The sequence below is a fragment of the Silene latifolia genome, chromosome Y, assembly GCF_048544455.1.
Source record: "Silene latifolia isolate original U9 population chromosome Y, ASM4854445v1, whole genome shotgun sequence".
Lineage (NCBI taxonomy): Eukaryota > Viridiplantae > Streptophyta > Magnoliopsida > Caryophyllales > Caryophyllaceae > Silene > Silene latifolia.
In genome coordinates this window covers 351,545,346-351,568,471 of record NC_133538.1, presented here as the reverse complement: position 1 = coordinate 351,568,471, position 23,126 = coordinate 351,545,346, and the positions used below count along the sequence as shown (strand labels likewise).

Below are 23,126 nucleotides of genomic sequence, written 5' to 3'. Positions count from 1 at the left end.
TCAATAATCGATGAGGAAATGGCACATGATCCCTAATAGGAGGCTCTTCACTAGCCTTCTTTTTAGCATCTCCCCCAAGCTTGGGCTTTTTAATAACCACTTCGTCATCCAAAGTCATGGATGGCCCACCATATCTTGCACCACTTCTCAAAGAAATAGAATTAATGGTCTCATGTGGTTGCGTACCTTGGGGCGGTAGTTGGCCGGTCTTCCTTTGAGAGCTAGAAGCGGCTAGTTGAGCCACTTGTTGCTCCAACATCTTGATTGCGGCATTGTGAGATTGGTCACTTTTTTGTAGTTGAGCCAACATTTCCGATTGGGTCTTAGCCATTTGCATTACCAATGCCTCAAGTTTACCTCCTCCTTGGTTGTTTTGTTGGGCATTTGGACCTTGATTTTGTTGGTAGTTTTTTTGAGGTGGCCTTTGTTGGTTTTGATAACCCGGTGGGGGATTATACTTTTGTTGTTGAAGGACATAGGCATTTTGTTGTGGTGGGGGTTGAGGGTTAAGCACATTGTTGCTTGTATACGACAAGTTCAGATGGAATTTTGAATTCGGGTTATAAGTATTGGAAAATGTACCCGGTGGATATGAACTTTGTCTAAAAGCTTGAAAAACATTTACCTCCTCAATGGTAGCTTGGCAATGAGCGGTGTAATGACCCATACCTCCGCAACCGTCACAAACAATGATTTGACTAGTAGGGGACACGACATTGAGTTGTTGAAGAGAATCTTTAGCATCCCGGTCCGCCAATTGTTGTTGGAGTAAGGCAATTTGAGCTAGCAAGACATAATTATTGGAAGATTCTTCTTTACATTTGATGGTCATACTTCGGGAATTGACATATTGGGCATCATGAATTGCCATAGATTCAATTGTAGCATGAGCAATATCAGTGTCAATTTGATCAAACCGCCCATTGTTGGTGGAATCTAGAATCCTTCGGGACTCGGCACAACATCCATTATAGAATGTTATAGCAAGGAATCAAGCATCCAAGCCATGATGTGGGAATTGCCTTTGAAACTCCTTGTACCTCTCCCAAGCCTCATATAAGCTCTTAAGAGTTTGTTGACGGAATCCGGTGATTTGGCTTCTCAAGGTTTGAGTTTTCTCCGGTGGAAAAAACTTTTGATAGAACGCAAGAGCCAATGTCTCCCAATTTGTGATTCACATAGCGGTACGATCAAGGCTATTGATCCATAACTTTGCCTTGTCTTTCAAAGAAAAAGGGAAAAGTATTTCCCTTATTTGGGCTTGAGTGACGCCCGTTTATCGGATCATGGAGCAATAATCGCAGAAATTTTGCACATGCAAATTGGGATCCTCCAAAGGACTTCCTCCAAATTGCTTCCTCTCCACAAGGCTAATAAAAGCCGGCTTGATCTCGAATTCCGGCGCGATAATTTGAGTAGTTGTGATACCGGCCGGAAGCATGGCCGCGGTGGGCTTTGAGTGATCGGAAAGTTTCACCATCCTCTTAATTGGGGATGGTGGTGGTGGAGATGATGAACTTGAAACCTCCTCTTCTTCAAGAGCTTTTAGATCGTCTAGGTAAGACTTTCTAGCACTTTCAATTTGTACAGGAGAAGCAGCTTCTTTCACTTCTTTCCAAAAATGTCATCTTCTCCTAAAGGTTTTCTCGGGCTCGGAATCCGGTGGAAGCAAATCTCCACTTCGAGAAGACCTGGGCATAAGACAACAATCTCTAGAAAATGATAAGTAACGGTCTCAAGGAACAAGTGTTCCTTAAGATAAAAGAAAACAAGATAAACATCGACAAATCAAAACGCAATAAAACTGTGCACCCCGGCAACGGCGCCAAGATTTGATAGGCTATCGCACACCTATGCAAAGATAATTACCCTAAACACAAATTAATGTAGTAATAAGGGTCGAACACAATGAGACGGAAATTGCGTTATGAAATGCTGTGGAAAGATTTCTATCAAGGTCGATTACGTTTGGTTTGGTTTGTTGGTTAGTTTGATGATTAGCAAATATAAAGATGTAAATTATATGATAAAAGGAGTCTGGGGGAGTCGGGTCACACATGCAAATATAAATATATGTTCATGCTAAACTCGGTAATAGTAACATTGTCAATTGTTTAGGCTTAAAGACACCCACCTCACGATATTAGTGTCAACCATAGACAGGGTCCTAGAAAAACTCTCGTTTATGACTAGGACGTCCTACTACACATGGTTAGTCTAATCCGATTCCGTGCCTCTCGACTTATAAAACGAATTAACAAACTTAATCTACGATTACGGCCAATAACCAAAGATTAAACGTTGTGGCGCAAACATGTGTTAGAAACAATTAGACAATATTATATCAACCTAATTTATTATTTTACATATTTGATTTTGCATGGCTTCCCTAGCTTCTAGAATAAGGGAATTTAGCTACTCATATTAAATTGTAAACTATAAACTATGTTGTATGAAATACTAAACATGATTGTAGAAATGATATAAACTAAATGATAAAACATAAAATATAAGTTTAAACTATGTGATATGATTGAAATTCTAGTGACAAAACTATGAAAACGTAAATAGAAATGTAAACTAAATAAACAAGAATTAGAATTACCGAAGTAAGGAATTAGAACTTGAAATGCAAAGAAGAATAAAGGAGAACCAAATGCTTGAATAAATAAGAACCAAATGTTTAACATCAACTAAAAGCTTAACAATGTTAAAACTAAAATGAAAACTTTAAGAGAATTTTGTGTGTTAAAGCTAAGGAAGAACAGGATTATGCAAGAAAAGTATGTGTAAGAGATGTCCTCCAATGACGGATTAAGACCCCTATTTATAATAAAATAGGAGCATAACGTAAAATCCAAAGAAGGGGTCAACCCCGATCGGGGGCGTGGGTTTCCGGATATATTAGCTTCAATTCTTGATTAAATGCTCGAGGGATCCAATGTTCATGTTAAATGTCCCTTAATTCTTCGGTTAATGCCTTGATTAAATGCCTTTGTGGAATCCAATTTTGGCATCCAATGATCTTTATTAATATTTGGAGCTTCATTTAGCAAATCCATTAACCCAACTTGTTTTCTTGATGACTCGGGATTAATTTCTGCCCAAAATGCCCTTGTATGATTATCACTTGCTTCCACTTAGCTTAGTGATCCTTTGGTGCTTGCTAATGTGATAGGAAAAAGCCTCTAAATGCTTAGATTCCTACAAAATGTAACAAATTCAAACAATACACCTAGAACACGAGATTAGCTCTCAAATATACTAATTAAAGTATGATATGCAATCAATACGGAGCTAAAATGAGGGGCAAAAGTATATATAAAATGAACACATCATTCGTTTTGTTGTACATAGTTTTTTTTTAAGTAGCTACCGCGGCGTCAAGGTATTTCCGCCATCTTGAAGTTATTTTCATTCTTGTTTTACCGGGGTTGTTACAGTTGGTATCAGAGACATGCTCTTTCTTGGTTAGGTGTTGAGATCGTCACATTTTGACACCGCTTATTTCACTTTAAAATCTTTTTAAAAATTTTGAGACACAAATTGTTTTAGATTTTTAAGTTTGAGGACGAACTTTGTTTTTAAGGTGGGTGGATTGTAATACCACTAATTTTTACAAGAAATTATTTTATGTTTTCTAAACTTGATCTTCGAGGATGAAGTTTCTTTTAAGGAGGAAAGATTGTAATAATCCAAATATGTTTTTAAGAATTATTATTATTTCTCATTATTTAACTGGAAAAGAAAAAAAATATTATTTTATTTCATTATTTTGAAGACGAGATTTTATGTCAAAACTTATTTTTCTTCCTTCTCTTAAGTATATATACTTACCCCATTTTACTTGGCCCATTTGACAATCATCGTAAAAGAAGTCTCTCCTAACCTATTTATTAATTCAAATCAATTTCTAACAGTTTTCTTATTCTTATACCTTATGAATGGCGGCTGTGTAAGTCTCATCTAGTTGTCATTCCTACGGCTCGCATGATAATAAACTATCAACGCCTCTCATCATTACTGCCCGGCCATCCTTCCCTTCAGTCCGAATTACGATGTCTTTCGTTGCGCTAGTCGCTCCTCGTTTCTTGATCTCTTTGCTTTATTGTTTGGCTGAAATTGTGAAAAGGGTTCAAGGTAACACGATTCAACCAATCCTATTAATATTACTATTGTTCGGGGTTGTATGTATATATGTGCTATTACTTGTCATATTATGTGATAAAGGTGATTATTATTTGTGAATTATACTCATTATTACTGTCAATTATTCTTAGATATACGAGTATATGTATATTTTTACTTTGTTAATTATTTTGCATGTGAGTCATTTGATTTATTTAGTTTAAAGAGTTAATAATTTATAGTGAGCTTACATGGTCCATGTGGTGGTGCGGGAATGCATGGGCTCGGAGGGATTCAAACCCCTTGTCATCAAAAAAAAAATTATAGTGAGCTTATGAATTTAATTGTGTGACAAGTCAATTGGTAAGTCATTTATTTATTATGATCCGTCTTATTTGCCTGGTTGCTTTATCGTGATGTAATATGGCTGGGAGGACGTTCGAGTTACTCCCCACCGACTGTGGCTGTCATTCTTATGACTAACAGGTGGTTGATGGTTGCCTTTTATTATCTGTTGGGGTTGCATCGAGTGAGCTAGCGAGCGCCTTTTTTAGCACACTCTATTAGTTTAATTAAACAATTATGTTAGACTTTTATTTCATTTCAGTTATAGGGATATTTATTCCCCGTAGAACTTTTATTTTGGTTTTGTTCTACTTCGTTTTTTTTTTAAGTAGCTACCGCGGCGTCAAGGTGTTTCCGCCACCTTGAACTTATTTACATTCTTGTTTTACCGGGGTTGTTACAGTTGGTATAAGAGACATGTCCTTTCTTGGTTAGGTGTTGAGATCGTCACATCTTGACACCGCCCATTTCACTTTAAAACCTTTTTAAAAATTTTGAGACACAAACTACTTTGGATTTTTAAGTTCGAGGATGAACTTTGTTTTTAAGGTGGGTGGATTGTAATACCACTCGTTTTTACAAGAAATTATTTTATGTTTTCTAAACTTGATCTTCGAGGATGAAGTTCCTTTTAAAGGGGAAAGATTGTAATTAGCCAATTATCTTTATCAGAATTATTATTATTATTTCTCATGGCCGTCTTTGGACCTGTGCGGGCGCACAGGGCCCCCAAATTTTTGGTCCAAAATCAGCGGTATGTTACAATTTTGGAAGAGAAAAAAATTGTGGAAAGTAAATTAATGCAATTAAACTTTAAGCAGCATATAATTTCCTCATTTATTTTACCAAGATTTCCAAAAACTAGCATTCAATTTTCCATATCTATAACAAATTTTCAAAATTTTATTCCCAAAATCTTGCATAGCACAACAATTACGTTAGAATTGGTTGAATTTCCTCATTTACTACCTTCTGAATTAATTACTATCAAAAATATTTTTCATGGGAAAAAAACAAACACAAGCAATTAGTAAAGAAAAATGCCACTCCATAAAATTTGTGGGTGAACTTGACAAACGAGATAAACATTGTTGATTGGCAAATTTTTCAAGACGAGAGGTAGAAAAATTGCATTTCTCAACATTAATATTTTGTTTTCCTCCTGTATTCTTTAGGGTAAGTTACTGTTGGGGATAAAATTTGCAAATTTTACTAGCAGGACACGTGGCATAAACTGACTGGTCAATCGCGTGGCTTGAGGATCGCTGACGTGGCAATGAGAGGACCATTGGATTATCTTGAAGAAACACGCACAAGTGGCATGCATAAAACGTGGCAGGAGAAGAAGTCAAAGTAACTGCCCCTATTTTTCAGGTAACGGCCCCTGGATGCTAGGAGCCTGACTCGGAGGAGTCTGCTGCAGTCAAAACCCTAGAAGGATAACTATAAAAGGGAGGAGCATACGTTTGAGGAGAGATCATTCTGGGGCAAAATATTAAAAAGAAACATCATTGTATTTCCTTACTTGCTACGAAAATCTTGAAAGTCATAGTGAAAATACTTGGCGGGATTCCGACTCCCCCCGCGGTTGTTCCCACAACGAGTTTCCGCGTCACCAAAATTCTCTCGTGTCATACATTCTCTTTCGTTGCTTTCTGTCTTCGTTCATCAATTTCTTTGTTTGCCTAAAATTCATAGACGATCACTTTGACCTCACACACTGATATCTAACCGGTAAAATTTACCCAAAACAATTTGGCGCCCACCGTGGGGCCTCAGTGATCAATCTCTCATAAAGATGAAATTAAGCAGTCCGTCCGTCATCATGTCTGGAGCCAGCGCAAGTTCGTCCAGCACCCAGGGGGTATCCTCTCAATCTTCTGGGGGAAGATCTCTTCCAGCAAGCGCAGGATCACTCACCGCATCGTCAGCAACCAGCCAGATGGCCTCGGTCAGCGCATCTCCGAAGGCCATGCCACCATCTTTCAAGCCTCCCCAAGTGCCCAAGGCGTCAGCAGCACCCGGTGTTACGAGATCCGGCAGGGAGAGCAGCCCCAGCAGGACCCAGATCCAGGCGACTGCATCCGGAGGAATCCATCAGGAGACTGCATCAGGAGGAGTCCCGAAGAAGTCAGGAGCCTCATCACCAGACCCGATGCGAGTGGTGTTGGAAGGAATGGATACCCTGCACCGAGCCATCGAAAGCCTGAGGAGGGACAACCAGGACCTCAGGAACCAGATTGCAACAGTAACTAGGACCTCATCACCCGCGCTGCCTCCACCTTCCGAGGCCCCAGTTTCAGTCACTAGCGCGGGCCCCAGACAGATCCCATCAGAGCTGATCACTAGACTGGATCTTGAAGGAGTACCACCCAGAGGAGCCATCGAGCCCAGCGGATTAGGGTTCCTGTCTTTTGATCGACCATTCAGCTTACAGCCAACCCCAGGTAGTGCTCTGTCTAATAGTCAGCCAGGAACTAACTCGCAACTTTTTGCAGGAACACCCATCCAGCAGGTAGCAGGATGGAATCCAAGACCCGGCATCGGCATGGTGAACCCAGCAAGCAGACATTTCTCAGGAGGAACCTGGGCGGGAGGAATCTCTTCCCAACAGGCACCAGAATGGCAGCCAGGAACCATCATCCATGCAACACCTTTGGCAAGTCAGCTAGGCAGTCAGTTCCCAGGAGGAGCTTGGTTGGGAGGTACATCTGTTGGCTCTTTTCCGCCTGTCTCTAACCCTCTTGCGGAGCGGGCGACTTCTTTGGGACAAAGAATACCAGGAATTGAGGGACCTGATGTACAGGATTCCGGGTGTAGCACGACCCCTGGAGAAGGTGACACGAGATAGCTACGCGGACTCCCCTTTCGTGGATGACATAGCCTTGGTCGGTGTCCCGAAAGGATGCGTGCTGCCAGCCATGACACTTTACGACGGAACCACAGATCCTCTTGACCATATCAACCACTACAAGCAAAAGATGATGGTGATCACCGCGACAGGCTCCTTGAAAGAAGCCTGTATGTGTAAAGGGTTTGGATCCACCCTGTCCGGAGCAGCCTTGCAGTGGTTCGTCACCGCCCAACAGAGCATAACACCGCTTCGCCCGACTTAGTCAATGCCTTCCACCAGCGGTTTGCCGGCTGACATGCACCGAAAAACAAACCAGTGACCTGTACCGGATAGTGCAGGGACCTGAGGAGGCCACCGGAGATTTTCTGAACAGGTTCAACAGAGAGAAGGTGGCAATACCTCGGTGCGACATAGCCACAGCCATAGAAGCTTTCCGCCAAGGGCTCCGCCAGGATTCAGACTTGTATAAAGATTTGACCAAGTACCCATGCACTACCTTCGAGGAGGTGCAGACAAAGGCAATTGCACTCATGCGGCTAGAAGAAGACTCGGGGCCCGGAGGGCGACTTATGGCACGATCCTACATCCGAAAGGCACCGTGGAGAAGCGAGAATAAAAGAGCCAAACCCTACAAAGAAACCCGTGAATAAAGTATCGGAGGGCCCAGGAGGAAAGAACAACTCAGAGCCACCTCCGAAATTAAGTGAGTATAAATTCTCAACCAATCTTGCAGGTGTACTCAAGGCCCCGAAAGAGATCCGGGAGTCGGTGGCCCGAAGCGGGTTGACGAGCGTCCCAACGATAAGAGAGACTTGATAAAAGGTGCGAATATCATGATGACACCGGCCATGACACCGACGAATGCTACACCTTGAGAAAGAAAGTCAAATTCCAATACGATCGAGGGAACCTGGACCACCTACGCCGGAGGCTCCACCAAAGTTCATTCCGCTAACCAGGTTCTCGCCTACTCCTCCACCCGTGTGCACTAGAATTGTAAATGTTATTACGGGAGGCTCGGAATTGTGCGGCCCGACCTATTCAATTCAGCCAAAAGACACGCCACACAAACCAAAGGAGATAAGCCGAGTTTTCCTGCAGAGTCGCCGCCAGACCTCCCCGCATCACCTTTGATGAAACAGACGCACAAAATGCTCCAAACAACACCACGACGCTCCGATCATCACCCTCCCCATAGGAAACGTGAGGTACGGAGATCCTGGTGGACACATGAAGCTCCATCAACCGATTATCTTGAAACACCAAGGTCATGGGGTTCAGCGAGAAGGACTTAGCAACAAAAGAGGTACCTCTAGTCGGTTTTAGTGGCGAAACGAAGCACTCTCTGGGAGAAATCGTCATCCCAACCTATGCCAAAGGAGTCAACAAGCAGGTAAGATACTTGGTTATCGATGGGCGCTCTACTTACAATGTGATTCTTGGCGGGCCCGGATCCACGAAATGAAGGCGGTACCTTCAACTTACCACCAATGCCTGAAATTCCCAACGCCTTGGGGAGTGCAAGAGATACGTGGGGATCAGGAGGAAGCTAAGAATTGCTACAAGATAGCCCTAAAACCAACAACCGGACCGCCAAAGATAGCAATTCTGAGCCGAGCATCCAGGAAGAATACGTCGAGCCACCTCGGCGGAGCTAGACGAGATCACTGGATGAGCCGCAACTGAATGAACCATACTCATCGGGTCGAATGCACGGTAAAGTCCGTCAGGAACTTGTTCAATTATTGAGAGCTAACATGGATTGCTTTGCTTGGTCCCACAATGACATGGTAGGTATAGATCCAAGTATCATAACACACAAGCCGAGTGTGGACCCAAGCTATAAGCCTATCCAAAGAAGAGAGGAGGAAGATTGCTCGAGAGAGGAACCAGTCATAAACCAGGAGGTAGACAACCCGCTCATTCTTTGAAAAATCGGGGAAGTAAAGTACCCGGAATGGTACATCTAATGTGGTGGTAGTCCCGAAAAAGAATGGCAAGTGGAGGGTTTGTGTCGATTTTACGGACCTAAATAAAGCTTGCCCTAAAGACCCGTTCCCGCCGCCGCACATAGACGCTATGGTGGATGCCACGAAGAAGGCCATGAAATGCTCACATTCCTGGATGCTTGGAGTGGCTACAACCAGATCAAGATGCACCTTGATGATCAAGAGAAAACGGCATTCGGGTCGAGGAGGTATCTATTGTTATAACGTGATGCCCTTTGGTCTAAAGAATGCAGGTTCCACCTACCAACGGCTGGTGAACACTATGTTCAAAGAACAAATAGGCCGCACCATGGAGGTATACATCGACGACATGGTGGTGAAATCAAAGCAAGCTGCCCGAAGACGTTGAACATCCGGTCGACACTTTCAAAGACTCCCGAGAAAATATGAAATGAAGTCAATCCCTCGAAGTGCACTTTCGGAGTCTCCAGTGGGAAGTTCCTGGGATATATGGTCACCCGAGAGGGGATAGAAGCCAAGACCGATCAAATCAAGGCCATACTCCGGCTAGAGTCACCTCAAAAGCCGAAGGACGTGCAGCGTCTGACGAGACGGGTAGCTGCTCTGAACAGGTTCATAGCAAGGTCTTCAGACAGATGCAGGTTATTTTATGACATCCTAAGGAAGAGCCAGAAGTTTGAGTGGACGGAGGAGCATGAGGCAGCACTCAATGAGCTGAAAAGATATCTGAGCACTCCACCACACCTATCAAAGCCAGAACACGGAGAGCCCTTGTCTTTGTACCTCTCGGTAACGGAGGTGGTCACGGTGCGGTGCTAGTTCGAGAGCAAGAAGGAATACAAAGATCCAAAGATACTATGTCGGTAAGTCCCTTCTACTGCGAGAGACCAGGGTACACCTCACTCGAAAAACTTGTACTTGCGGCCGTCACGACCTCCTATAAGTTGCGACCTTATTTTGAATCCCATACTATCTCTGTGGTAAATAACTACCCTCTTAAGACTATAATGAGGAAACCAGAGTTATCAGGAAGAATGGCCAAGTGGTCCATACACCTGAGTGGCTACGATCTGAAATTCGAACCTCGAACAGCAATCAAGTCCCAGGCTCTGGCAGACTTTATCTCCGACTTTTCCCCCTCCCTCCAGATGCAGGCTGAGAAGGAAATCCTCACTCTGGAGGAGGACAAAGGAGAGCAGATGTGGGAGCTGAATGTAGATGGAGCCTCAAATATAAAGGGAGCAGGAGTTGGTCTGGTCCTTAAGTCACCCCAAGGGGACCTACTGGTCTAGGCAGTTCGGTGCGAATTCAAAGCTACCAATAACGAGGCAGAATATGAGGCCTTGATCTTGGGTCTGCAGCTGGCTCTGGACCTAAAAATCAGGCACCTCCAGGTATACAGCGACTCCCAACTCATCGTGAACCATGTAAATAACTCTTATGTAGCTAGGGACTCCACTATGATGGCCTACCTGGAAATAGCGCAAGCGCTGAAACTCAGGTTCCAGACCTTAAACATTAAGCAAATCCCCAGGGACCAGAATGTGGAGCCTGACGCCTTAGCTGCCCTGGGGGCAACATTCAAGGCAGGTACAATCTCCACCGTACCTATCGTCCACGTACTAGAACCTGCAATATCAAAAGCAGAACAAGACAACGAAGGCACAGGTGGCTCACCACAATCACAGGAAAAAGGGGTGTTAGCAAACACCACCACCAAGAAGAGGTCAGTAGATTGGAGGAAGCCTTATCAAGATTGGTTGCGAGAATGACACACTTCAAAGCAGACAAAAAGAGGTAAGAAGCTTTAAAATGCGAGCTTCGGTTGTCTTGATTGATGGTGTCTTGTTCAGAAAATCCCTTGCGAGAACCCTACCCGAGGTGCCTGGATAAGGATGAAGCCCGGTCGTTTTTACATGCTATCCACAGTGGTGAATGTGGAAACCATGCGGGGGCGGGAGCACATCCAACAAGGCCCTCGGCGGGGGTACTTCGGCCCACGATGCGCAAAGATGCTATGGAATACGCGAAAAAGTGTGATGCTGTCAAAGGCATGCGCCCGATCGACCACCGGCTGCAGAACCTCTGCACCCGATTATTTCCCCCGGCCCTTTAAGAAATGGGGAATGGACATAGTGGGACCGCTACCCAAGGCACCAGGAAACAAGGTCTATATGCTTGCCATGACGGACTACTTCTCCAAATGGATAGAGGCAGAATCATTCTCCCAAGTTACCGAGGCCCAGGTGATATCTTTTATTAAACGCAACATCATCTGTAGGTTTGGTATTCCATCTGAAATAACATGCGATAATGGGTCTCAGTTTATTGGCAATAAGACAGAAGCATTTTGTGCTAGTTGGAACATTTCATTGCAGAAATCTACTCCCAGAAACCCTCAGTCCAATGGCCAGGCAGAGTCCAGCAATAAAATCATAGTGGAAAACCTGAGAAAGAAGTTGGAAGAAATTGGGGGCAAATGGGCAGAGGAGCTACCACTAGTCCTGTGGACTGACAGGACCACCCCTAAAGTAGCAACAGGGCAAACTCCCTTCAGCCTGGTATTCGGGGCTGAAGCAGTTATTCCTTCAGAGGTTAGGGTTCCTACACACAGATACGGGTGCTTGACAGAGGAGCGAAACCAGGTGGAAATGGCAAGCAGTCTAGACACGGTGGATGAGCTCGAAACCGGCGCCCGGATCGGATGGCCTCGTACGGGCGGTGGTGGCCGAAGCTACAACAAAAATGTAAAGGTCGGGACCACTGCAAGTAGGAGACCTGGTCCCGAGGAAAGTCTTCCGAAACACTAAAAACCGGAGAGCGAGGCAAATTTGCCTACAATTGGGAAGGACCGTACCAGGTGGAAAGTATCGTCGGAAATGGAGCCTACAGGCTCATGACAATGGAAGGGCAAATGGTCCCCAGATCGTGGAATATCATCCACCTAAAGAAATATTATATCTAAAGCGACTAGAACAGTCATCAACCAGACATGCAACACGACCCCACCAGGTTCCAGGTTTTGTTAAAATGTTCTTGTCTTCCTAAGAGCCTCAATTTTCAAATAGAACTTTAAAATCCTTTTCAGAGCTTCCAAATTAAATCTTTCGACTTCAAATTATCGGACTATAATTTTCAGTATGCTTTAAACGAATTACTTTAAAATCTAAGTTTTATCAACAGTACGCTTCGGGCCTATTTTAAAAACAAAAAAAATTTTGCATGCTCTAGAAGATAGGAGCATGCAAAAGCTAATCTGGTGGAGTTTCTATGTCCCTACACAGAGAAGCATGGACCTATGGCTAAGTACCCACAGATCGGATGAACTAGGCTCCTGCAGTACTCAGCATCCGTGCAAGCGAGGTTCCTCTGAATAGAGGGGCAAGTAGATCCCAGAGCCTCCAATCAACGAAAGCCGGCAATAATACAACGAAAAAGGTGCACGCACGACAAAATAAAGGTACGCCAGAAAATGGCAGAATATTAACTAAAACGCCCGAAGCGGCAAAATATCAAAGTACGCCTTGCTCCCATGAGCAAGGCCAAAACACACCAAAAATTATCCAAAAGATTAACAAAGTTTTATGCCACACAGGGCCCAGAAAATAAATACTGAAAGTAGAAAGGGAGCTGGTTCAGGAACCTCGTCAGTCCAACACAACACGCTCCACCTCTGCAGCAGAGCCGGAACATTTCCGGAGCGGTGAGCAAATGAAGTTGCCCTCTGGAACCAGATCGTCAGCTGTGTGGATTCCTTCCTGAACCTCCTCCTCCTCGGCAGCAGAGAAGCCGTCTTCCTCCTCCAAGGCGTCAATCTCAAAGTCCGACAATATTCCCGGATCAACCTTCTCGGGAAAGGAGTCGAAAACGACCTTTCTTCCTCTTCCGGATCCCAAGACAGTGCTTCCCCTCTTGAAACTCCCCGATGCAAGCAATCTTCATCTCCCGGAAGAGCAAGCGGCGGCATCGATCGGGGCCTTGGCCTTGGACCAGATTGGCTTTCTTCTCTTTCAAGACCTTGTTCTCAGCAGTCAGAGAGTTGTTAACCTCCAGCACTTGAGCAAGTCGCTCCTCAGACTCCTTCAGGCTGATGCGCACTGAGTCAGCCTCCCCTTGAAGACCGGCCTTTTCCTTTCTTGCCTCATCCAGCTGATCAAGAAGCTCCCTTTTTTCCGTCTGTAGGAGACATACATCATCTTCCAGCTTAACAAGTTTCTCCCTAATAAGGAGAGATATCTGCAGCGACATGCAGAAAGAAGGAAAATCCTCAATACGAAATTCAAAAAAAAAAAAAAAAAAAAAAAAAAAGAAGCAGGGAAAAAGGTCTACCTCAAAGGCATGTTCAGCTTCCAGATCTGCCATCTCTTTTAGGGGCCTCTTCTCCAGCGACGAACGAGGACCAGGAAGCAGCAGGCGTTCTAAGTAAGGCCAGTGACCAAGGGCCCTGGACCTGCCAAACCCTTCTGGGAGCTTCAAGGTCATTTCGGGGAGGGGAGCATTAGGGCCCTTAGGAGTGGAAACGTCCCTATTCTCAGGAGGCAGCGATGCAAGAGGAGTAATTTCAACATGCACCGAGTCAGAAGAAGTAGCAGGCTTTTTCGAGCAAGCAGCCTCGGCATCCAAAGAGGACTCGTTCTTTCTCTTAGAGGCAGGCTTGGGGGCACCTTCAGTGGCCCTCTTCCTCCTCTGAGCCAATATCATTTGCAAAGTAACCTTAGGCCTAGCAGAATCTAAGAACCAGAAATTTTCAGGAACCAGAAAATCAGGAAGCTGAAATAAAAGGCGAGAAATAAAGAAAGGGAAGAGGGACATACCAGACGACATTTCTTCCTCCTCCTCTTCCGCAACGGGGGTTGGTGCACCAGGAGAAAAACCAAGCAGGCGGTTAAAGGAACGTTTTTCAGGAGACAGACCAAAGAGCTTCGTCAAGGAAGCTACCTCGTCCGACGAAGGAACTAGACGATGCAAACCTGCGCAAAAAAGCAAGTAAGGAAAGTAAGAAAGCAAAGAGCAAAGGAACAAGCAATGGAAGGTACCAAGTACCTGTGGTAGGTCTCCACTCGGAGAACAAATAATCAACTGGAGGAGGGAGAGAACTAATTTCCACGAAAATGAAACGGCGGAACCAGTCAGCGTCGTTGGGTTTTGGAGGAAAAATTATACAGTGCTCCTCATTTTCCCTAACGCGCAAGGTCACTTGGCCGTGCCCCAGAGACCTCACGGTGAAGAGATGACCCAGATCCCCAAGATCAATACCAGAATCATACAAATCGTTCATAATACAAAGAGGGATCAAAGTACGCCAAGCATAAGGGGCAACTTGGCATACGGCAAGGTTGTTAAAACGAAGAAAATCTTGAATTAACTTTGGAAAAGGAAACCTTAAACCTAGAAGAAAAGGGTAATAATACAAGCAAGTCCAGCCCGTCCTACGAAAATCGGCCCTCTGACCCGGAAGCGGGACATGCACCACGACATCGTCAGAGAACCCAAACAATTCCTTGATCAAGGCAATGTCAGCCGGATCAAATTCGGAATCACAGGAATGAATGGGAGTAAGAGTCGAGGGTGAAGGGAACAAGTCACTAGGATTAAAACTCGGAACAGAAGAACTAGATGATCGAGTATTTTTCCGAGCCATTGCAAAAGGAAAAGAAAGGAAAACGGAGGGTACCTGGCAAAGGGACGCGGCTTGAAGATGAAAGAGAAAGATTTTTTGGAAGATGAAAGAGAAAGATTTTTTGGGAGATGGAAAAGTAAAGAGGAGAGTGGTATTAAAAGAACTTATGGGAAATAGGGAAGCAAGTGGGCGGTTGGAAGAGTAATGGGATGCGGCAGTTGAAGTGTCCAGGGAAACTGAAAAGTCCAGTCTTGTCACGTCAATGAACTTCTGACGGCTTAGGAAACTGAAATTCCCGCTCAAGTGTGCTTGCCCAGGAATTTGGGGGCAATTGTTGGGGATAAAATTTGCAAATTTTACTAGCATGACACGTGGCATAAACTGACTGGTCAATCGCGTGGCTTGAGGATCGCTGACGTGGCAATGAGAGGACCATTGGATTATCTTGAAGAAACACGCACAAGTGGCATGCATAAAACGTGGCGGAGAAGAAGTCAAAGTAATCGCCCTATTTTTCGTAACGGCCCTGGATGCTAGGAGCCTGACTCGGAGGAGCCTGCTGCAGTCAAAACCCTAGAAGGATAACTATAAAAGGGAGGAGCATACGTTTGAGAAGAGATCATTCTGGGGCAAAATATTAAAAAGAAACATCATTGTATTTCCTTACTTGCTATGAAAATCTTGAAAGTCATAGTGAAAATACTTGGCGGGATTCCGACTCCCCCCGCGGTTGTTCCCACAACGGGTTTTCCGCGTCACCAAAATTCTCTCGTGTCATACTTTCTCTTTCGTTGCTTTCTGTCTTCATTCATCAATTTCTTTGTTTGCCTAAAATTCATAGACGATCACTTTGACCTCACACACTGATATCTAACCGGTAAAATTTACCCAAAACAGTTACTCATTAATGTTTCTTAATTCTTGTTACTCTCTTTTTAATTATGTTCTTTTGTTTTTGGATATTATGTTCAGTTCCTCTTTGTTAATTTGATTTATATATTTCTTTTAATCTAGTTAATAGTCTTTTTTTAGTGTTGTTTTTGGTTTATTGAGTATTTAAAACGAGTCGGACATGAGATTAAAAAAATTCAAAATATGTTATTAGAGTCGTTGCAAAAAAAAAAAAAACAATATACATAATTTCAGCACGGTGAAATTGTCGAGGGCCCCAAACTATAAATTTGCACAAGGGCCCCTAAAATCTCGAGACGGCCCTGTGATTTCTCATTATTTAACTGGAAAAGAAAAAGAAAATTATTTTATTTCATTATTTTGTAGACGAGATTTTATGTCAAAACTTATTTTTTGTTCCTTCTCTTAAGTATATATACTTAGCCCATTTTACTTGGCCCATTTGACAATCATCGTAAAAGAAGTCTGTCCTAGCCTATTTATTAATTCTAATCAATTTCTAAGATTTTTCTTATTCTTTTACCCTATGAATGGCGGCTGTGTAAGTCTCATCTAGTTGTGATTCATACGGTCTCGCATGATAATAAACTATCAACGCCTCTCATCATTACTGTCCGGCCATCCTTCCCTTCAGATTGAATTACGATGTCTTTCGTTGCGCTAGTCGTTCCTCGTTCCTCGTTCCTTGATCTCTTTGCTTTATTGTTTGACTGGAATTGTGAAAAGGGTTTAAGGTAACACGATTCTACCGATCCTATTAATATCACTATTGTTCGGAGTTATATGTATATATGTGCTATTACTTGACATTATGTGATAAAGGTGATTATTATTGGAGAATTATACCTGATTATTACTGTCAATTTTTCTTAGATATAAGAGTATATGTATATTTTTACTTTGTTAATTATTTTGCCTGTGAGTCATTTGATTTATTTAGTTTAAAAAGTTAATAATTTATAGTGAGCTTATGAATTTCATCGTGTGACAAGTCAATTGATAAGTCATTTATTTATTATTGATTCGTCTTATTTGCTTGGTTGCTTTATCGTGATGTAATTTGGCTGGGAGGACGTTCGAGTTATTCATCACTGACTGTGGCTGTCATTCTTATATTATTTGTTGGGGTTGCATCGAGTGAGCTAGCGAGCGCCTGTTTTAGCGCACTCTATTAGTTTAATTAAACAATTGTTTTAGACTTTTATTTCATTCTGTAGAACTTTTATTTTCATTTTTTTGTACTCAGTTTTTTGAAGTAGCTACCGCGGCGTCAAGGTGTTTCCGCCACCTTGAACTTATTTACATTCTTGTTTTACCGGGGTTGTTACAAAGTGGATCAGTTTTAAGAAACTTATTAACTCAATAGCTCTTAATTTTAGTTTTCATATCCATATCGTATAATTATTTTGATTCACAGATAGTAGTAATTGACCATTCATATCTCAATTCTCAACATTGATTAATTGTCTATTTGCATATTTGTTTACAATACAATATCGTTTAATTGTTTTTCAGCATAGCAACTTTGCTAAGAATAAGAAAATTCAAAAAGGCCACTTCTTTCATATGTACAACTTGCAGTAATTCCTTCTTTTTGTCCTTATTATACTCTTATTTGTATATGCATTATAAATACAAGTATATTTTCTTTATGTGAGGAAACCTAACTAGATGCTCCATATGAATTATTGCAAATAAGTAACAAGATATCTAACAAGCATATATGTTTATCGAGAAAACAAAAAAAATTAGGAAAGACGGTCTTTTTATTATATAATTAATTTATTAGGAGCCCATTTTTTATATACCTTTATTATTTGTACCCTTTTATTACTTTGAATGTGTACAGGTTTCTTCCCAAGAAGCGGAAGAAAGTGTCATGCCGGAATCAGATTAAATGCAAAAATATAGCGTGCAAAGCGCATGAAGTCTTGGGGAGATGGAAGAGTTGTCTTTTTACATTATGGACTTTCTCACATGGTGCAACCGCGACGGTCTCGCGCAATAATTTGTGATTTCTTAATTCTTATTGACATGCATGCTATGGTTTATGTTTCAACTTTTTTGCTAACTTCGTAAGGTTCATAATTTTACCATTGCAAGACAAACTATTCGTCAGTTTAGGTTCAATGTATATAATCAATCAATCAATATCTTCTATCTATATTACTAAATGAAGCTTTTTTCGAGCGATTACAGAGAGTCCAACCTTTTAAAACTACCTAAAATAATTATAAATAAAAATATATTGGGAGATAATACTAATATATGTAGATGTAATTGATTACAATTAAAAGTATAGTGTATATAAATGCATTAGGATCCTCTCCAGTTGTTAAAATAACTGGAGGGTCCAGTTCCTCACCTTATCGAATGACACCTGGATGTAAGCCCAAATAAAGGGCTGAGATGAATTAAAACTAAATGTGGGCCATTTGTGATCATTTGTCTCTACTCAGTCAATAGCTCCATCTTCCCCATCCTCACAATTCATGAACACCATTAACATTCAACCATCATCATCACCATCATACAACACCCATGAACACGACCGACGCCATTTATACCACCTTAAACTGACCTACTCTCCTCCTTAAACAAACAGCCCAAAAATATCAATACACCTTGGCACCCCACAAATACCCACCCCCGAGATCCACGCGAAATTCACCAGACCGTCATCCCTATCGGACCGTCGTCCTCCACCAATTGAGGATGATCAAATGAAATGTAGTAACATGCAAACAAACATGTATGATGGTTCGATAATCGTTTTTGAGGATACTTGGTTTGATAATCACCGGCCAAACCGCCGGTATAAAAAATGTCGCTAAAAGTAAATAAGCTTGCCGTCGGAGTTAATTTAATTGGCCGATCAAGTTTTTATAATTAATAAAAGTAGAAAAGAGTGAGGGATGAGAGACGCATAGTAGGTGGAAGAAGCACAACCGTCCAATTATATCTTGTGCACGTGTCAGATGATTACAAGAGGAACTGGACCTCCAGTTATTTATAATAACTGGAGAGAATTCAGGCTCGTATATAAATTGTGGGGTGTATCTCCCAATTGCCTGCAGCCCATTAACGTTTCGAATCTCCAACTTATATATTTGATAGTATTTGTATTAAATTAATATATTTGATAGTATTTGTAGATTAAATTTTGTCTAAACAATATAGACACAACTTCTAAGTCTCTATATATCAATTTGATTATGTATTGGAGACTTACTCCCACTTTTTATATATTTATAAATAGGAGATATTGATAGCCTGAAGACGAACTTATTTTTACGTAATTCCCCTCCCCGTAGTATATTACTCTATAGCTTTTTTACGCATAAAACATATTCCTATATTTGTTTGATTATAATAGGTTTACTGAATAATCTTCTCTAGGAAATATATATGAAGACTAAAGTACGATGTTCAGTTATTGGAGTTTCGACCGCAGATGACTTAGGGAGGACCAATATCGAATTCTTTATATATTAGCTTTTGCTGTTACATATCGTTATTGGGAGACTTTACGTTTTTAGTTATAGTCTTATTCTAAGTTTAACAACATAATATGTTGATGATATCGCTTTACACTTTGTTATACATCTTTTGTTCTTCTTATATGTTCTTTATAGTTTTTTTCTTAGTTATTGTATTAATATGTACCATATATTATTTCTATACTTAATGAGTATGTTAAGTTTTGTTATTAATTTAATGATTTGCTGTTTGATAGCAGGTGTGTATGGGTACACTAAATCAAGTTAGGATGTTGACTGTTGACACGCATTATAGTTCGTATTCATAATTTGGTATGTGTAAATGGAGGGAGCCTATTTCAATTCCTATGATTTTGTCATTACATTGTTACGCTTCGCCTTTATGATTCTTGAAGGCTTCATATATTCAAGGACTCTTTCCATAAATATGTATGGAGTATTATTTACGGTTTTAATTGTTTGTACCCTTATTTTCTTTATTAAAAGAACAACCATAGAGCCTAGGTGGCGCTCTGTGGTTAAAAGTCAAACATTCAAAGTTCTATTTGATTTTCCTAAATATAAGGAGCCACGTTTAGAATGTGAATTAATTATCAACAATCAAATAGTTCCAATTACAAGACACTTTTGCTACTACTGAATGTAACTATTGGAACTACTGGAAAAAAAATAGGAGAAAAATTTGTCTCATCTATTTAATTGTTGTTGATTATAATTATTCGAAAAAAAATCAAGATATTTCAAATACGTAAGAATCGAAATGGAGAAAATATCAAATAAGACCCAAATTAATTATAAACGAGTACATTTTATGAAATTAATTATGACTAATAATTAAAATAATTAAAAAAGAATAAAATTTTTAAGAGAATGATTTTTCATGTAAACCATTACGGTAAAAAAAGGACTATTAAAAAGCAAAAATAAATAAATAAAAAAAAAAAACTGAAAAAATGCTAAAACATAAATAAATTAAACAAAGAATATTTGCTAAGAACAAAAATTAAGAGAAACGATCTAAAAAATTTAAAAGGAAACAAACAAAAATAATTTAGAATATGTGAAAATATACAAGTATAACTTAAACACAGACAAGAATAATTTTTAAAAAAGAAAAAAAATCGAGTACTATTTTAAAAAACAGTGAAAATTATACTCCATGCAATGAAAAAAAAAGGAATGAAATCGGAAAACGTAGCCATCAATCTGCACGCGTTCAGATATGCGCCTTCAATTTCAATATAAATGAATTCTCTGAGAAGAGATCTACATCGAGACACTTCTAAAATACAATCTCCGATATGATATAATATAGGAGTAGTGTGTAATTTTGTGAAAGTGAGAGAGGGAAGAGGGAAGAGGGAAGAGAGGAAGAAGCGGCGGACGTTTGTAATTTTGTGGCAGTAGGGTTGCTTGGTGAGGGAGTTTGGATATTGGGAGTTTGGGTAGGATATGGACAAAGTATTTGGTAAACTAAATGATCCACAATTTGGGCTAATCCATTTTGTCACACGAGAGAGCCAAAGAGGGAGATGTTATGTTAACATAGACTAACCCGTTTTAATTTGTTTGGGATCAATAAAATAAGTTTTTTTTTTTTGTGGCGGAGAGGGAATCCGTAGCCGCTATCTTCGATGGATAAACCCTCGAAGTCACCTGGTAAGCCACCCGAGAGTGACAAGCTCGAAGTATATTAGGCATGGACTCAGGCCAAGAATGTTCCACAAGATTTTGCTCTTGGAAGGCTTAAACCTGGGTCTTCTGAGAATTTCACTCAAGTTTAATTTTAACCACTAGACTCTACCCTTACGGACATCAACAAAATAACTTAATTTGGCTCTTATTATAAATGCATATTAAAATGTAAAATAAATATTATACACACATTATATTATATTTACCATATTATGAAATATAAAGGTTATTTAGTAAAATTATATGCTATAAAACATATAGCATGCTTTATTTCAAAGTTTAGATTATTCTTATTATACTATATTAGTTTTATTGTTTTAAATACAAATTTCAATACATTTTCTTATTTCATATTTTATCGTATTAATTCGACTATTTCAATTAATATTTTTAGTTATTTGAATGCATATTATTACTTTTATTAATTTAATAGCATCATGTATAAGTCAGGTTTTTTACACCACAAAATAGCATTTTTTTTAAGCGATCCGAATAACGAGATAAAGAAAATACTAAATATGAAAATTTTAAAACTTATCAATGTTTTACATTATTTGATGATAACATGATCCGAAACAACAATCCATGCAATTTGCACGGGTTTAAGACTAGTCTAATTTAAACATTCAATCCTCTTTAATCACGAAACAATCAATATATGATCAGTTTAACAAGTTTTTGAATTGTTTTTTTTTTTTTTTTTTTTGACAATCAGTTTTTGAATTGTTAATATATCTATTACTATACGGATATAGGAGTTTATGATTTTCTTAACCCATTATCTTTTTTATTATTAATCCTAAAGATGCGTCAACTGGCATGTATAATTATTTTTTTTTTTTTTTTGATGACGAGGGGGTTGAGTCCCCTGGGCCCATACATTCCCGCACCACCACATGGACCATGTAAGCCACCCCTTTCGAGGGCTGCAGTGGCTAAGTGATCATCACCCCAGCTGGTAGTCGAACCCGGGACCTCTCAACTCCTGCATTTCTACAAGTTTCAAAGTTTAACTCGGCTACCACTAAACTAACACCACTTGATTTGGCATGTATAATTGCTCAAACTTTATTTCATAGATGCCAAGAATTAACTTGGCTAATCTATATGTACATGGCTTTTACAAAACTACAGCTTTCAAAGAGCATTGAATTGTTTATACCATAGATATAAAAAAACAAAACCAAACACATTCTAACATCCTCACTTATGTAAAAACGAAACTGACTTTGGTTGATATAGAGTATATCTCTTATTTACGTCTTTTTCATACAATTTTGTTAGTCTCATATATACTGTTTGATTATGCATGCTGTTGTTTGTTCATTAAATATTGGTTACATAAAAGTATAAAACTAACCTTCAATACAATGTATTCATTTCCAATTTTCCAACGAAAATGGAGTCGGACAAAAAATATTGCGGAAGTTGCTTAAGAGATTAATTTAGTGATTGTAGATTAGAATTCCTATACAACTAATCTTTATGACTATAATAACCATATTATCAAAACGTATGCATATATTCTCATGCATACCATTATTTTTCTATGTTCAGTTAAGCAAAATTAGTTCAGAAACAGGGCCTTATATTATTATTACATCGCAATCATAGGATATTAAAAATTGGCCCGGGCATCGCCCGGGCATTAGTTCTAGTATATAACTAAAGGAGGCTTTTTTTTCTAATTATACTATTAGTATTAGAATTAGAAGATAATTAATTATTTATAATTTTTCTATTATAATTAGGAATATAATTTTCCTATTAGAAATAAGAATTAATTAATTATTTTACAATTTTTTTATTAGAAATAGGAAATAAATTAACAATTTATTAAGGCTTTTTTCCTAATTATACTATTAGAATTAGGAGATAATAATTATTTAAATTTTTTCTATTATAATTAGGAATATGATTTCCCTATTAGAAATGACAATTAATTAATTATTTTACAATTTTATTATTAGAAACAGGAACTAAATTAATTTTCTACAATTTATTAATATTAAAAAATTATTTATTAGTATTTGTTCAGTTTTTATTAAATTAGAAGGAAAAAAATCTTTGAAATATTTGTAATATCCAATTTTATAACAACT

The 23,126-nt window shown here is 39.9% G+C and overlaps 1 protein-coding gene and 1 non-coding gene across 2 annotated transcripts; both read left to right on the top strand.

Annotated features, from left to right (window-relative positions):
* The first annotated feature begins 1,001 nt into the window (after positions 1-1,001).
* On the top strand, positions 1,002-1,109 carry LOC141634949 (small nucleolar RNA R71). Its single transcript, XR_012539663.1, has one exon. It is a non-coding gene; the product is annotated as a small nucleolar RNA R71 (small nucleolar RNA).
* Positions 1,110-10,304: 9,195 nt separating this feature from the next.
* LOC141631625 (uncharacterized) lies at positions 10,305-11,069 on the top strand. Its single transcript, XM_074444269.1, has 2 exons — positions 10,305-10,553; positions 10,659-11,069. The coding sequence occupies exons 1-2, from the start codon at positions 10,305-10,307 to the stop codon at positions 11,067-11,069; spliced, it is 660 nt and encodes a 219-aa protein (XP_074300370.1).
* The last annotated feature ends 12,057 nt before the right edge of the window (positions 11,070-23,126 follow it).